Below are 15,824 nucleotides of genomic sequence, written 5' to 3'. Positions count from 1 at the left end.
AGTTACTAAACAGATTTTTTAATGTAGATGAAACAACCTTATACTGGAAGATGCCATCTTAGGACTTCATTAGCTAGAGAGGAGAAGTCAATTCCTGGCTCTGAAGCTTACTCTCTTGTTTGGGGCTAATGAAACCAGTATCCTTAAGTTGGAGCCAGTGCTCATTTACCATTCTGAAAAACCTAGGGCAATTAAGAATTATGCTAAAACTTCTCTTCCTGTGCTTTATAAATGGAGCAAAGCCTGGATGACAGCACATATGTTTACAGCAGGGTTTACTGAATATTTTAAGCCCACTGTTGAGACCTGCTCAGAAGAAAAGATTCCTTTCCAAATATTACTGCTCATTCATGAACAGATACTTCTCCAAAGAAGACATCCAGATGGCCAACTGACACATGAAAAGATGCTCAACGTCACTCATCAGCCGGAAAATAAAAATCAAAACTACAATGAGAGATCACCTCATACCTGTCAGAATGGCTAATTTCAAAAACATAAGAAAAAAGGAGATGTTGGTGAGGATGTGGAGAAAAAGGAAACCTGGTGCACTGTTGGTAGGAATGCAGACTGGTGTGGCCACTGTGGAAAACAGCATGGAGATTCCGCAAAAAGTTAAAAATAGAACTACCCTATGATCCAGTAATCTTGCTACTGGGTGTTTACCCCCAAAATTCAAAAACACAAATTCAGAGGAATGCATGCATATTTATTGTATTTTTTTGTAGCATTAATGTAGCATTAGCAATAATGCTAAGAGAAATAAGTCAGGGAAAGACAAATACCATATGATCTCATTCATATGGAATTTAAGAAACAAAACAAATGAGCAAAGGGGGGGCGGAGAGAGAGAGAGAGAGAGAGAGAGAGAGAGAGAGAGAGAGAGAGAGAGAGAAACCAAGAAATTGACTCTCAACTATAGAGAACAAACTGATGGTTACCAGAGGGGAGGTGGGTGGAAGGATGGGTAAAATTGGTGATTACTTATCATAATGAAAAAACGAATAATAAAATAATTTTTAAAACCCCACAAATATTATTGCTTATTGACAATGCATCCGGTCACCCAAGAGTGCTGATGCAGATGTATAATGTTTTCACGCCTGCTAGCACAGCATCAGTTTTGTAGCCCATGAATCAAGGAATAATTTCAACTTTCGAGTCTATTATTTAAGAAATACGTTTTGATTCCTCTGATGGATCTGGGCAAAGTGAATTGAAAACGGAAGGATTCACTGTTCCAGATGCCATTAAGGACATTCGTGATTCATGGGAAGAAGTCAAAATATCAACATTAACAGGAGTTTGGAAGAAGTTGATTCCAACCCTCACGGATGACTTGGAGTATTTTAAGAATTTAGCAGGGGAAGTAACTGCTGATATGGTGGAAATAGGAGAGGTAGAGTTAGAAGTGGAGCCTGAAGATGTGACTGAATTGCTGCAATCTCAAGAAAATGGTTTCTTGAGATGGAATCTCCTAGTGAAGATGCTGTGAAGACTGTTCAAATGACATTAAAAGATTTAGAATATTACATAAACTTAGTTGATAGATCAGCAGCAAGATTTAAGAAGATTGACTCCAATTTGGAAAGAAGTCCTACTGTGGGCAAAATGCTGTCAAACAACATCATTTACTGCAAGGAATTGGTGAAAGGAGATCAGTCAGTGCAGCAAACTTCACTGTCATTTTAAGAAATTGTCACACCCCAGCTCTTAGCAACCACCACCCTGATTAGTTATCAGCCATCAACATGGAGGCAAAGACCCTCTATCAGCAAAAAGATTACAACTCACCGAAAGCTCAGATGATGGTTAGCATTTTTTAGCAATAAAATACTTTCAAATTAAGGCATGTACATTTTATTACACAATGCTGTTTCACACTTAATAGACTACAGTATTGTGTAAACATAACTTTTATATAAAAACATTCGTTTGACTCACTTTATTGTGGCAGTCTGGAACCGAACCTGCACTGTCTCTGAGTTGTATTTGCATTTTCCTGTATTCTTACTTACCTTTTAAGATTTTACCTTTTTATATCTTTTTTTTATAATTTTTTAAAAAGTTTATTTATTGAGAGAGAGAACGTGAGCAGGGGAGGGGCAGAGAGGGAGGGAGAATTCCAAGCTGGCTCTGTGCTGTCAGTGTGTAGCCTCATCTGGCACTCAATCTCATGAACTGTGAGATCATGACCTGAGCTGAAATCAAAAGTGAGACGCTTAACCGACTGAGCCACCTAGGTGCCCCTACCTTTGTATATCTTAACTTGCCACTTTCCATGCTTGACATGAGAAAGTTACCTCACAGACTAAAGTATGCGAATAGTACATGCTGTATATGTCGATAGGTAATCTTGGAAACCTATTAAACTTTTTAGGGTTGCTTGTACGAAATCATCATAACTGCTGGAGTATAATAGTATGACATGCTTTAGTGAGACTCACTGTAGATTAAGAAATAGGTGTTGGGGCCCCTGGGTGGCTCAGTCGGTTAAGTGTCTGACTTCGGCCACGTCATGATCTTGCAGTTGGTGAGTTTGAGCCCCTCGTCGGGGCTCTATGCTGTCTATGCTGACAGCTCAGAGCCTGGAGCCTGCTTCAGATTCTGTGTCTCCCTCTCTCTCTGCCCCTCTCCTGCTAGTGCTCTGTCTCTCTCAAAAATAAAATAAACATTAAAAAAAAAAAAAAATAGATGTTGCCTCCTCTAAAATAAAAAAGGTTCTTCATATTCTTCAGGGATACACCATATGTTGATTCCATATTTGTGGTAGTCAAGTGGCATCTTTGACATCATTTTTGAAATGTATTACCATGTTCAGCTGAAAAAAACTCAAGAGTCAAAATTGGTAATCGTTTTAAGTGTTTGTTGTTTGACAGCAGCAAAAGTAGCATAATTCACTTTTGCTGATACAAATTAAGAAACTCAGCAGTTATATATTGCAACAAATTGAAGTTTTCAAAATGTTGCTTACATTTGTCTTTTGAGAGAAAACAGTTATTGTGTAGTAAATAGCTTATTGTAGCTTTTGAGAAAAGTGTGTATTAAAAACAGCTGTAAAGATGGGAAAAGTGCCTTTTCTTAACTGGTAGAGAGCAGAGTGAATACCTCAATTTGTGCAACTAATAATGCCTATATGTCTGATATGCTTTTAAAAGAAAAGAAAAGAAAATTAGTGAGCATTTGATTTCCTGAAATCTTTTGCTTTAATGTAATAAAGTACATTCATGATTAAGATGTAAGATTTTTTTTGGCTAAACTTTAAGACATAACACTGTTCTTTCTAATAAACAGATATTCCCTTTGTAATTAGGTGGAATTTTGAATTTATCACAGCAAACAAACTGTCTGGTAGCTTATATCATCTAAAGAAAACTAGATTAATGAATTTTTTAGTCAAGGGTACTCTTTAGAAATTCCATGGTAATAGGTCTTTGTGGTGGCTTTTAATCTCTTAAAACATAAGGCTTGCATGGGATGAGGCATGAATTAATTTTCCAGCTTTTGACAAAATTGAATCCTAAAACCATCCGCATGCATGTGACAATCACTTCTAGAGAGTAATTAGCTTGCTATAAATATAAGAGATTTCCTGGGAGAAAATTGCTCATGCTATGTAACCAATAGGGAAATTTAGCATTTTAGAGAAAAAGTATATCTTATCCAAAATAATAGAACCCTTAAATTTTTAGTTTGTTTTGGCTATTGTGCTTTTTTTATGTAGATTTAATTGTGAGAAATGTGGCAGGCTGGGGTGTGAGACATGTTTATGTCCTTCATGGGGTGTAGGATTAACTTTCATAATTAGTTTTTAGGAATCTTTATGGAAATTTTTTCATGAATCTATTAAAATGCACAAGGATGATTTGCCATTCAATTGAAAATCACATTAACCCCTAAACCTTAGGATGGACTTTAGAACTAGACAAACCTGGTGAGATTCTTTTTTTTTTTTTTTTTTTTTTCAACGTTTTTATTTATTTTTGGGACAGAGAGAGACAGAGCATGAACGGGGGAGGGGCAGAGAGAGAGGGAGACACAGAATCGGAAACAGGCTCCAGGCTCCGAGCCATCAGCCCAGAGCCTGACGCGGGGCTCGAACTCACAGACCGCGAGATCATGACCTGGCTGAAGCCGGACGCTTAACCGACTACGCCACCCAGGCGCCCCTAAACCTGGTGAGATTCTTAACCCAATTTATGTACTTTGATGGGTTATACCTTGTTTTTCATTTATAAAATGGGAACAACAGTATCTACTTTTTGGAATTATTGTATGAAGTATTTAGAATAGCGTGGACAAAGTACTTACCACAATACCAGGTTTATAAAAGCCGTTTTTAAAAAAATGGTGTTTCCTTCTACCACCATCACCCTTCCTCCAAGGCATTTAATAAGCCATTGCAAATAGGGACCTTATACTTTTATTACCTTTTGATCCAGATCATTAGGATCTCCAGATATCCTTTCTTTTTACAGTTTTTTTTTCACATGAGAAGTTATGACATGAGAAACTGAGTGAGTAAATAACTAAAACCACAGGTATGTTCTTTGAATATCTGACCTAGAGGACGTGGGCTGCCGAAAACTTGATACACCTCTCCTGAGAAAACAGGGCACACGGGGATGCTATGCTCAGGAGTTCATCATGTCCGTGACACAGGGTTCCAACTTAGGAGATATTATGAGCTCAAGGTGTTCTGTCTCAAAACCAGGTTTTACTTTGACTTTAATTCATAAATAACCTCTTGGTGTAGCCAACAGTTTTCTAATTCAGAGTGACAAAAAATAGAATGCAAATAAACCAAATAGTTCATTATTTGCCTTCATTTACTACCCTTAATAGTTTTATTATAAAGCATATATTGAATAAGTAAGCGTGAACCACAATGGGGTTTAGTTTCTTCAGTTTATTTAGTTTTATTTTCTTGTTTAAAATGGAAGTCAAAGGAACTGGAATGGAAGAAAAATTCTTCTGTTTATGTAATACATTTTCATGTTTTCCTACATAAATCGAGTGCAGAATAACCCCAGGAAATAACAAGAAAGCAGACTAATGGAGTTGTGTCCCCTGATGTCTACCAAATGGTTTACATAAGTTAACTCATTAAGTCCCAACAGCAACCATCTGGCAGATTGCGAGCATTGTACTCCAGGTTACATGGCTTACAAATTAAATAGCATGGAGCCTAAGGATTGTGTAGCATGGAGTGCACTGCACATGTATCAGAAGGACCCGAGTCAGGATTTTAACTTAGTCCTACCTACTCTAAAGTTCTTACTGTTTTCTTGTCATCCTCTTTCCTAAATTGTCTCAATAATGTAGCAAGGTGAGGAAGATACTGTACAGAATTGCCCTTAAATTGCATGTTATTTAGTTATCTGTGAAGAAGTAAAAAGAAAGCAGTGTGGTATGTTGGAAGGAGCTCAGAATTGGACAGGAGACTTGAGGTTCTCATCTTTGCCTTAAAACAATTTTTTCAAATCAGAAATACGGTTTTTCATTAAATCCTGTGCAAGATCCTTTCTAGTTTTTTCTTTTTTTTTCACCCAAACTAAAATACATTTATGACCATTTGGCTTTAGAGGTTTATAAAAGAAAGTGAAAATATTCAGAGTCAAATAAAATGCGTTGAGAGTGCTATCAGACTATATGAGTAACAGCTTTGGAGCCAGGTGAAAGTAAACTTGAAACCTTCCATGACTGACCACATGGTAACATAGATCTGCTCCTTCTTATAAATTTGATATGGTTTACCAAAGGGTGATATATTAATTAGCAGTAAGAAATGGGAATTACTCTAAAACAGCATTCCTTATAAAGCAGAATTCAAAATGTTAGGTCTGTAAGAAGCAACCATACTGGCTTTCCTAAAAGAACTAGATCTACTGGAGTCAGGGTGCTTGACAATGTATGCATCAGAGACAGCAGTCAAATGATGCCCTTCCTCCTCATGCTGCAGGGCAGATGCTAGAGATAGCCCTGACCGTAGAAGAATTGTGGTTGGTTTCTTTCTGATACAAATGTATTCTCAGCTACCTCCCCCCAGGTGGTGGTAGGGGAAGCTCTTTTGACTCATTAGAATATGATTGCACAGTGATACCAGCTGAAGAAATATTTGTTGTATAAATGACCTATATCCCTAAAAAAAGGAGAATATGTTCCTATTCTTGGACTAAGGAGCAGGAGGGGGTTGAATCTGATACATTTCCACATAGGGTAAATACTAGAAATCACAAATCCTATATCTGCAGATCTGGAGGCTATAAATAAAAATAAGCACATACATCCAAATGATGAAATTAAAGGCTGCAGGACTGATCACCAATGATGTAGGATTCTATTCCTGAATATGCCATTTTCTGACTAAACAGGCAGTGATGTATATGTACATAGAGGGCTGGGATTTGTTCATCATTCTAGGCCTTAGAAGGTTCAAAAATGAAAGCCAAGTCTTCTGCTCTTATCCTATCCTCATTTGGAAGATTTGATTTATCCTTGTCTAACTTTTTAGAATTATTTTTTTGCACCTTAAAAATAAAATTTTATTTTTTTAATATGAAATTTATTGTCAAATTGGTTTCCATACAACACCCAGTGCTCATCCCAACAGGTGCCATTGAGGAGGGCACCTGTTTAGATTTTGTATCCAAACATCACCTACATGCTTTTTGAAAGGTCTGGATCTAATATGTAAAATCTGGAAAATACTTACATATATTATATATATATATATATATATATATATATATATATATATATATACACACACACACACACACACACACACACACACACACACACACACACACGTATCATGTGCATCATATACATACACATACCTGTACTTGCAAAGTATGTGCACATGTACACACACACCACACACCAAACACAGAGAACAAATACAAAGGAACAATTGCTTCTGTGTTTATATCTTCCCTGTTACTTTTTAAAAGCATTTTATAATTTTCTGGGCGAATATAGAGAGAAAGATGGAAGAAAGAGCAAGCCTAACAAATTGCTCACACTTAACCCTAATTCTCCAGTCAGCAGTAAGGTATATTTTCTCCCTTCAAGAGTCTTTCCTCCAAAAGTACCTCCTGCTACAATAATATGCCTCTCTTTCTGTTAAAAGAGGTGAGAACTATTAATAGCAATAATATATGAATATAATGGAATGTCTCATTTTAAATCTTGTTCTGACAATCTGTCTACTGTGACTTCTCTCTCCATGGTGATTACAGCATTTCCATTTTCCCTTACATATTAAATATTTACCAGGACTTCATCTTTTATGGTTTTTTTTTTTTTTTTGCAAATTATGTTTTATTTTCTGTAATTTTCTTTTGCAAAACTTTCTCCTCTGAAATTCTTTCATTATATTACACTCCCTAATGGATATTCAAAAGAGTCTTCAAATTTGAATTTAGATCTTATTAGTAGGCTATTCATGAAATCATCTGTTGGATCATTAGTAAAATGATAAATTAGAATCTTGAAGCCACCCCTGTGTACACTCTGAGGGCAGACTTTCAGTGGCTTGTCATATGTCTTTTCTCAGCCTGTGGCCTTTTAGCTTTGTGTAGTCCTGTTGAATATTTTTACCAAAGCCACTTTGAACTAATTTGGCCAGTCCTGTTTCTTGAGACAATTTGCTGATCCTTGTATCTGCAGATTTGGTAGAAAATCTTGATGGAGATATTTTTTTAAGATTTTTATTGTGGAAAATACATGGAAATTGTTTCAAGAAGGAAATAAAGGCTCAGTATAGTGTAACAGCAAGAAGGTAGACATCTATTTTGAATTCATCCTTATTTACATGGGTCCTAAGTCACTGTTTAAATCTACAGTCTTGTAAAACTAGCTCACAAGAATGTGAAGTGTTAATGTTTATAAAGACGTTTTTGATCTAAAGGGTTAATGTTTATAATGTTTATAAAATTTGAGTTATTGTCAGTAAGGCTATATAAGTGAATTACTTATTTAAAATTTACATGTTTACAGTGTGTATTATCTAGTGCTTCTCCCATTTGGCCACTTTGATGCATTCATCCTTTTTCTTACCATGAACAGTATTGATAAATACTGAATGGATGTGTCATTATCTTTCATATTTTAGGAGGCAGAAAGTTCTTGGTTTATAATGAACAGGGTATCTTAACTATTTTGTATGTTTGTTTCCTATCTGACTTAAAAATGCTTGCAAGTGGGTTTGCTTGCTTATTTTCTCCTTCTTCTTGTCCTCTTCAGATCTCCCCAGTAGCTAACATCCCTATTTCCTCTTTCACTAGAAATCATGTCCACATCCACAAAGCTAGGAGAAGCCTAATTCCATGTGGCAGCGTGGTTTAAAGGGACCTCTGCTCAGAAAGCTATGGTTGATCCATTCTAATTGCCTATATGACTGGGTCATTAGGTTGGACTTCTAGTTTGGTTTGGTTTTGTTCTCAGGCCAGAAGTACATAACTTTTCATGCATGTATGCATGGAAAAGTTTTAACTGAGCACATACTGTGTGCTAGGCACTGTATGAAAGTTCCATTCTGATCAAGCTTATTGTCAAATTGGAGATGCAGAGAATTCAGTGGGCTGTCTTTTTAAGTAAGATAAGGGACGATTAGCATACTGTGAGTAGATCAGTGAAAGCACAAAAATCTGGGGAATCAGAGAGGTTTTTCCAAAGAAAGTGGTCCTGGTAAAGCAGAAGTGGCTAGCCAGAGAGGAAGAGTGAATGATGTGCCAGTCAGAGGGAAGAATAAGTACAAATGCCTGGATCAGGAAGAGAGCCAGGTCAGTCCAGAGGATGAAAGTCATTGAATAGTGGCTGGAATGTTGTAACATGTGATGTCATTTCTATAATTTCTTTCTGTAATACTCATCAAGTTTGATTTTTGTTTTAAACACATATTTATTGAGCACCCATTGTGTGTTCAGCAGGACCTGGCAGTGAACAAAACAAGGTCACTTGTTTTGTTTGCTCAAGGAAAGCTTTGCCATCTAAGAGGAGGAGAATATAAACAGAAGGAAGAAGTTTTACTATAAAGTAATATATCACATGCTGTTTCAGGAACTGACAGAATAGGCTCAATTCCCTAGGGAAAAATGCCATAAAAATGTTATCTGAAATTATTAAAGTCAAGCATCAGCTCTTCTTCACCAGCATGTTGTGCCAAAGGGACTACAGAAGAGACAGGTGAGAGTCTGTGCCTGGCCCAGGGCAGCTTCTTCACAGTGCAGTCACTCTGAAGAAGGAGATGACATGTGCAAGGTGGCAGGAGCCCTGAGATGAGGTCTAGCTTGGCATCCTGAGCGGGAGGACTCCTGTCCTGAGAGGTGTCCACCTCCATTTTTCATACAATTCAAGACAGAAAAGGTGAAATGCCACCCCCACTTCCTTAATAGTTGCTCGAACCATCCATTCTTTTTTGCATACTTTGTGAGGCTTTTTTCTAACTTTGGAGGTTGGTCTTGAAAGCAGTTCAGTGGATCTCAGTCAATTTTGTTTTTCTTTTAATGAAATAGAAGAGAAAATGGCAAAGTGCATGAAGCAAGGATATAAAGTGCCTGACGTAAGGATATAAATGTTTTATGAAGTGTGTGTGTGTGTGTGTGTGTGTGTGTGTGTGTGTGTGTGTGTGTTAGTAGGTTGGGATATGAACTGTCTTCTCTTTGGTGAAATCTGTAGGACTGCGAGTGAAAATTTGGCCTGCAAAATTATCCCTTTTGCTTATTAAGGATTGTCTTCTAGATCACAGAATCAGTGACTGGACCAAAGTGCCAGAAGTCTGGACCCTCATTCTAACTTTGCTCCTAAAGAGACATATGGTTTGGACAAAGATAAGCTTTCTGTGAGCTTCAGTGTTTTTGATCTGAAAAGAGATTTGGCCTAGGTGAGCTCTTATGCTCCCTTCCAGGCAAGATTCTGGACTTACTACTCTTTGTAAGGCAGCTGGGTTTAAAAAGTGAATTGTCTTAAAATTGATTAAGCATTTGCACAGTTTTATCAATAGGTGTTCTTTTTTTTTTTTTTTTAATTTTTTTTTCAACGTTTATTTATTTTTGGGACAGAGAGAGACAGAGCATGAACGGGGGAGGGGCACAGAGAGAGGGAGACACAGAATCGGAAACAGGCTCCAGGCTCTGAGCCATCAGCCCAGAGCCTGACGCGGGGCTCGAACTCACGGACCGCGAGATCGTGACCTGGCTGAAGTCGGATGCTTAACCGACTGCGCCACCCAGGCGCCCCTATCAATAGGTGTTCTTAAGAGTACACACAAAAACCTGAAGCAGAAATATATATATAGCTTACTACCACATGACCCTGTTTCCTGACAGTAAAACCCTTGGCCTGGCCCCTGTGTAATAGAGCCTCAGAAAAATGCTGAGTTGAGAAAATGTTGCCTGAGACCTCAATCCCTGCACCAGACAGTTATATGGGCTACTTGTTGCAAAGTGAGGAAGGCCAGAGAGCTGCAGGGCAACCAGGACTTGAGAGGGATGGGTGCTCTCCACCCCTATCCATTTCCAGTTCTCGGATCTACATAGGTGTTCCTTTACTCCTTTGTGAGATGCCAGGGTGACAGAAGGTATCTCCCAGGTACCTTTTACCACGGCCTGCAATAGGGAACATCCAGTACAGAGGAGTTCTCCAGCCTCATCCCCTCTGCCACGTGAAACCCAACCATAAAATAAAGTAACAGAGCCAGTTTATCCCATTCTTGTGCTTGGGTATTTAGGGTCAGTTGTTTTGTAGGAGCTCACCTGTATTTTGAGAGAGTAGCAATTAAATTGAGCCAAGTGTGGCAAAACAGTACATGGTACAAACTAAGTTAAAATTCCAACAGCGCTCTCTGCTTGTGGCAGTTTCTTAATGTTATGGAGCACAGAACTGTGTAGCCATCAGAAAGACAGAGCAGCTAACGACCCCATTTGGGGCATTGTTAGACAGTTCTGTTGACACATGAATACATTTCGTATGATTATCATAAAGCTATGGGCTGGAAATTGAGCAGCCATGGTGCTGCATTTTAGACTTACATTTATAATAAGCTGTAATAAAGTAAACATTCTAAACGGATGTAAGAGTAGGCATTACTTGTGATCACAAATGTGTGTTCAATTGAAGTGCTTTTGAAGCTCAATTTAACAAAGCAAACAAATTTCCTGGCATTATTAACATAATTGTTCTCACTGTTGGATTTTGATTTCTAAAAAGTTATTTAAGAAAAAAAGAAAAAAAAAACATTGCTGGAAAACAAAACCACCAAAAAGATATGTAACTAAGATTGAGCTACTTTTCCTTTTATCATGTCAGATTTTTTAAAAAGTCCCAGATGTTCAGTCTGCCTCTTCCCCTAACTTGCCCAACCATTGCCAACCTATTTAACTCTGAGTTCATGTTTCGTGATTAGTTTTGTTTAGTTGTGGCTTAGATTCAGCTGTTTGCTCTGCCATCAGTAGTCTGTGGAGTGGGGCTACACAGCATTTATCTGCTAGTAAAACTCCAGGCTGTGCAGTAGTTAAAACAGGGACTTCTCCCCCTCTCCTGTCCTAAGGACAGAAAAGGACTAGAATATCCCATTTAACACCAAAGTGGGGGATGCATAACTATATGTAAATTTAGCACCAATTAGATGGTAGAATCTGAAGGACTGTTGTTCCTGGAATGTTCCAAAAGCAAAAATGGAAATCATAGTGGTAACATCTCAAGTGTGGTGGTAAGACAGAGCAGTGACAATTTGGAGCCTTTGGGCACGGCACAGTACCAGGAGGTGATCACTGTGTCTTCTGTGACAGCTGGCAGCTGGCAAACAAAGCAGATGATGTGTTCTCAGCTTGTAACTTTTCCATAGTGTTTTCCAATTTTGAATAAACCCCCAAAACAGAAATCCTTCCTGTATTGTCATTTGGCTAGAGCAGACCCTCATGTAGCAAGTGTGCTCCTGGCACAATAGTCCACCACAGTGGAAGCGGTGGGAGCTCAGGGTTGCGGGTATAGTGGCCTGAAAGTGGGCAGAGGTTCACAGCATGGTGTTGGTAGGAGGAACACTCTTCAGAGACTCAAATGGTGATTTCTTTAAAAAAATTTTCTTTAATGTTTGTTTATTTTCGAGAGAGAGAGAGAGAGAGAGAGAGCGCACATGCGTGCTAGTGGAGGAGGGGCAGAGAGAGAGGGAGACACAGAATCCAAAGCAGGCTCCAGGCTCTGAGCTGTCAGCACAGAGCCCGATTCAGGGCTCGAACCCACAAACTACGAGATTGTGACCTGAGCCGGTCGGAAGTTTAACCGACTGAGCCACCCAGGTGCCCCCCAAATGGTGATTTCTGATAGTCACAGAGTTGAGCTGACCTAGTCAAAATTAGAGGGAGACACACTGGTGTGACAATATCCTATGAAAGTACTGGTGATTTAATAGCATTCCTGCCAACCATATGACCCGATACGTTATTTTGATTCTGCATCAAGATTGTGCCAGATACTTTTTTAGAGGAAAGATAAAAGCCACTGACCTTACTTATCTTCAGACTTAATTCCAAGTAGCTCAGCACTATAGCCCAGAAAATAATAGCTAACCACGGCTACCTTATTCAGAATAGACTCTCTGAAGGCTTGATAAGAGCAGTTGAGTGGTAATGTCCAAAGCTGTAGGGTTTTCTTTGCCCATGAAATTTTGATTCTTGTTCTATATATCCACTAGGAGACATTCCAATTATCCTCACCAGGACGGGGTTAGAACAAAAGCCTAAGAGAGTGGGAGGGGGAGGGGGAGACTAAATGACAGATTTAATGTGGTTCCACATGTAATCCTCAGGATTTGTGAATTGTGACAATTCTGATCTCTCAAAGGTTCAGCAGTCTGGTGCTTCTAAACGTAGAAATCTTTAGATAATAACCAGTGGTTTTGCGCATTTTATGTACGTGCGTAATTCTTTGCAGAGATCCTCCCCGCCCCCACCTCAAATTTGAAAATAAAAGCAGATAAACCAATTGCCAGGACCGAAAACACTGTTTTAAATCACTGAAGCCTACTAAAAATTTAAACAACTCTAATCATCACTGAAATCTTCCTTGGTTATGTATTACTCAACTGAAAAGCACTTTATCTTCATTTCACAGACCTGGCTTAGGACACTTGGAACGTCCTTTGTCTTCTCTCCACGTTTTTTCCCTTTCCACTTTTGAGATTTCTCTTACTTCATTCCTCCTGACTTCTTTCCAGACCTCTTTTCTCCAGACTGCTGTTAATTAACCCATGACACTTGAGGTTGGTGGGGTTTTTTTATCTGTTTTTGTCCCATGCAGTCTGAGTTTCTTACTTCTATTTTAGAAGATCACTACATTAAACTTAACATGACCTGCTGCTAGAGCTCATGTGTCTCCTTTAATTTTGTGGTGACTGCAAAGGATACTCCATTAACTCTTTGGTTTAGCTATTTAGTAATTTCTTGATTAGGAGTGAATAATAATAAAATTTTCCTTTCCTCTAGTATGTTGGATTTCCTTGATATTACTAAGAGACAGTTTGATAAAGAGCTCTAGATCTAAACACAACCTTGAAAGAATTAATTAAAGACTCTGATCCTTAATGTCTTAATTATTATAAAACAATAATGTATATAAGGAGACTTGCACAGTGCTAGCTACATAGTAGTTATTTAATAAATGTTAGTTCCTTCCCTTCCCTTCCCTTTCCTATGAAGGAAAAATCTCAGTCAAAATTGAAAAAGTCAATAGCTCTGATGAAAATACAAACATTAAGTTATTTTTGCATACCAGTTACCAAAATAATGAATTTTCTATTTACTCCTAGTTTTATACTTCCTCAATACATGAATGTTCACAAACATAAAGATACACTAATTAATAGAGATAATGGAGGATGCACTTTAGTATTTAAATATTTTAGAATAAAAGTGTTTGATTTGATGATCTTAAGTTTCCTGTCAGGTCAGAAATACTGGATGTTATGAAAGGGGATTGTGATGTTTTGGAGAAAATAATTTTTCTCTTTTAAAAAAGTCCATTTATTTATTTTGAGAGAGAACAAGCAAGCAGGTGTAGGGGCAGAGAGAGAGAGAAAGAGAGAGAGAGAGAGAGGGAGAGAGAGAATATCCCAACAGGCTCCACACTGTCAGCACAGAGCCCAATGCAGGGCTGTCTCACCAAAGGTGACATCATGACTTCAGCTTAACTGACTGAGCCACCCAGGCACCCCTGTTGTAATCATTTTCAAACTTCCAACATCTTTTTAGTGGTTTTGGATTGCCTGATACATGGAGCTGATGAGGCAGATTTAAATAAATCTGTTGTGAATATCCTTCAAAGAGTACATAAAGACACAAAATAAAACCCTTGGATTCTAAGCAGTGTTACTATCTCTCTGAATTTGTGTAAAACCTTTGTCAGTAACTCCAGGATTTCTTTCTAAAAGAAGAAGAAATATAGTTGGTGAGAAAGCATATATAAAGATAGAATGCAGTGTGCATGGCAAGGAGTGAAAGAATGACTCTGAATGGCCGAGTGGACATAGCAAAGGCAGGTTACAGGTACTGTGGTCAGAATATCTCAGTGCAAATCTGCATTGACCTGAGGTACAAACTTGTAGGAAAGGAATCCTAGAAAGCTTTGTTTGTTCAGATGGGTCCTAGTTACCACAAAAGCGGTATCACTATACTAAGGTGTTGTGGGTACCTAAGCTAATGACTCAGGGATGTGTGGGTCTGTGGGTTTTGGTGCCCATTAGTGCTACTAGAGCAAGCTGGGTCATTTTAAAGGAAAGCATTTACTCTAGAAGATGATCAAAAGGGAAGAACTTAAACATTTTTGTTGGTGTGTTCTAAATGGTAGGCAGACTAGGAAGGAAATTTTCATTTATTATTATAGCATTTTGGCTTATTGCCACACAGCGTGTAGATTCATGTGGAGGACAGTTCTCTTGAGGTCTGTACACCATAAAAAGAGCACAGTTGAATAGCTGGGTTTAAATTGAGTTCAAGAAAAGAGATAAAGTTATATAAACCTAGCACGCATTGCTACAGGAATTAAAAAAATGAACATAGATTGGCTCCAAATTGTTAGCAAGTCCTTGGAAAGTATATGAAGGACTCACTGAAGTAAATTTGAACTATGCATTGACATCTTAACGATTGCCTCACTAAAACCTTAGATCTAGTATAATGTGAACTTTGTTAAGCGTGGATATTTAATGGTCATTAAAATAGTTTTGGTTTGGAGTTTGTTACTGCCAGAAGTGAATAGACCATTTATCAAATTCAATCTAACTAATATATCTTATGAATTATTTGCATTGGCTATGGGACAGATATCTTTAAAAAGAAGCAACATCGGGGCGCCTGGGTGGCGCAGTCGGTTAAGCGTCCGACTTCAGCCAGGTCACGATCTCGCGGTCCGTGAGTTCGAGCCCCACGTCGGGCTCTGGGCTGATGGCTCAGAGCCTGGAGCCTGTTTCCGATTCTGTGTCTCCCTCTCTCTCTGCCCCTCCCCCGTTCATGCTCTGTCTCTCTCTATCCCAAAAATAAATAAACGTTGAAAAAAAAAATTAAAAAAAAAAAATAAAAGGAAGCAACATCAGATGAGTCTTTCATCATACTTATAACTGTTTAGGAAGAAAAAAAGTGTTAGATGTGCATATTGCTTTTAGCCTTCTCCCCATGTTAATGGTAGATTTTAAAGCTTTCCTTGGTTCTGTATTGTTTTTATTATCCCAATCATGCACTGAATCCACGATCTGTTTATAATTCTCATCATGCTCGGTACTAAACAGGGAGCGATGCATCGTGTCACAAAGTTTGGCGCCCTGTTTA

The 15,824-nt window shown here is 38.2% G+C and overlaps 1 protein-coding gene across 2 annotated transcripts in view; it reads left to right on the top strand.

The window, feature by feature from the left end:
• The window catches only part of RNGTT (RNA guanylyltransferase and 5'-phosphatase), a 314,047-nt gene that overhangs the window by 280,264 nt on the left and 17,959 nt on the right, over positions 1–15,824 (top strand). Inside the window, exon 15 of one of the 2 annotated variants that reach the window (XM_086707399.1) lies at positions 359–832. The exons of the other annotated variant lie outside the window; for it this stretch is intronic. Within the exon in view, the coding sequence (XP_086563525.1) occupies positions 359–487 (129 nt within the window). The 3' untranslated portion in view covers positions 488–832. Of the gene's footprint in view, positions 1–358; positions 833–15,824 lie in introns of those variants that run through there. 2 annotated transcript variants of the gene reach the window in all.

This window comes from Puma concolor, chromosome B2 (genome assembly GCF_028749965.1).
Source record: "Puma concolor isolate L17-30 chromosome B2, mPumCon1.1.hap2, whole genome shotgun sequence".
Lineage (NCBI taxonomy): Eukaryota > Metazoa > Chordata > Mammalia > Carnivora > Felidae > Puma > Puma concolor.
The sequence above is the reverse complement of the archived record's forward strand: the minus strand, read 5'-3'. Positions and strand labels throughout refer to the sequence as shown.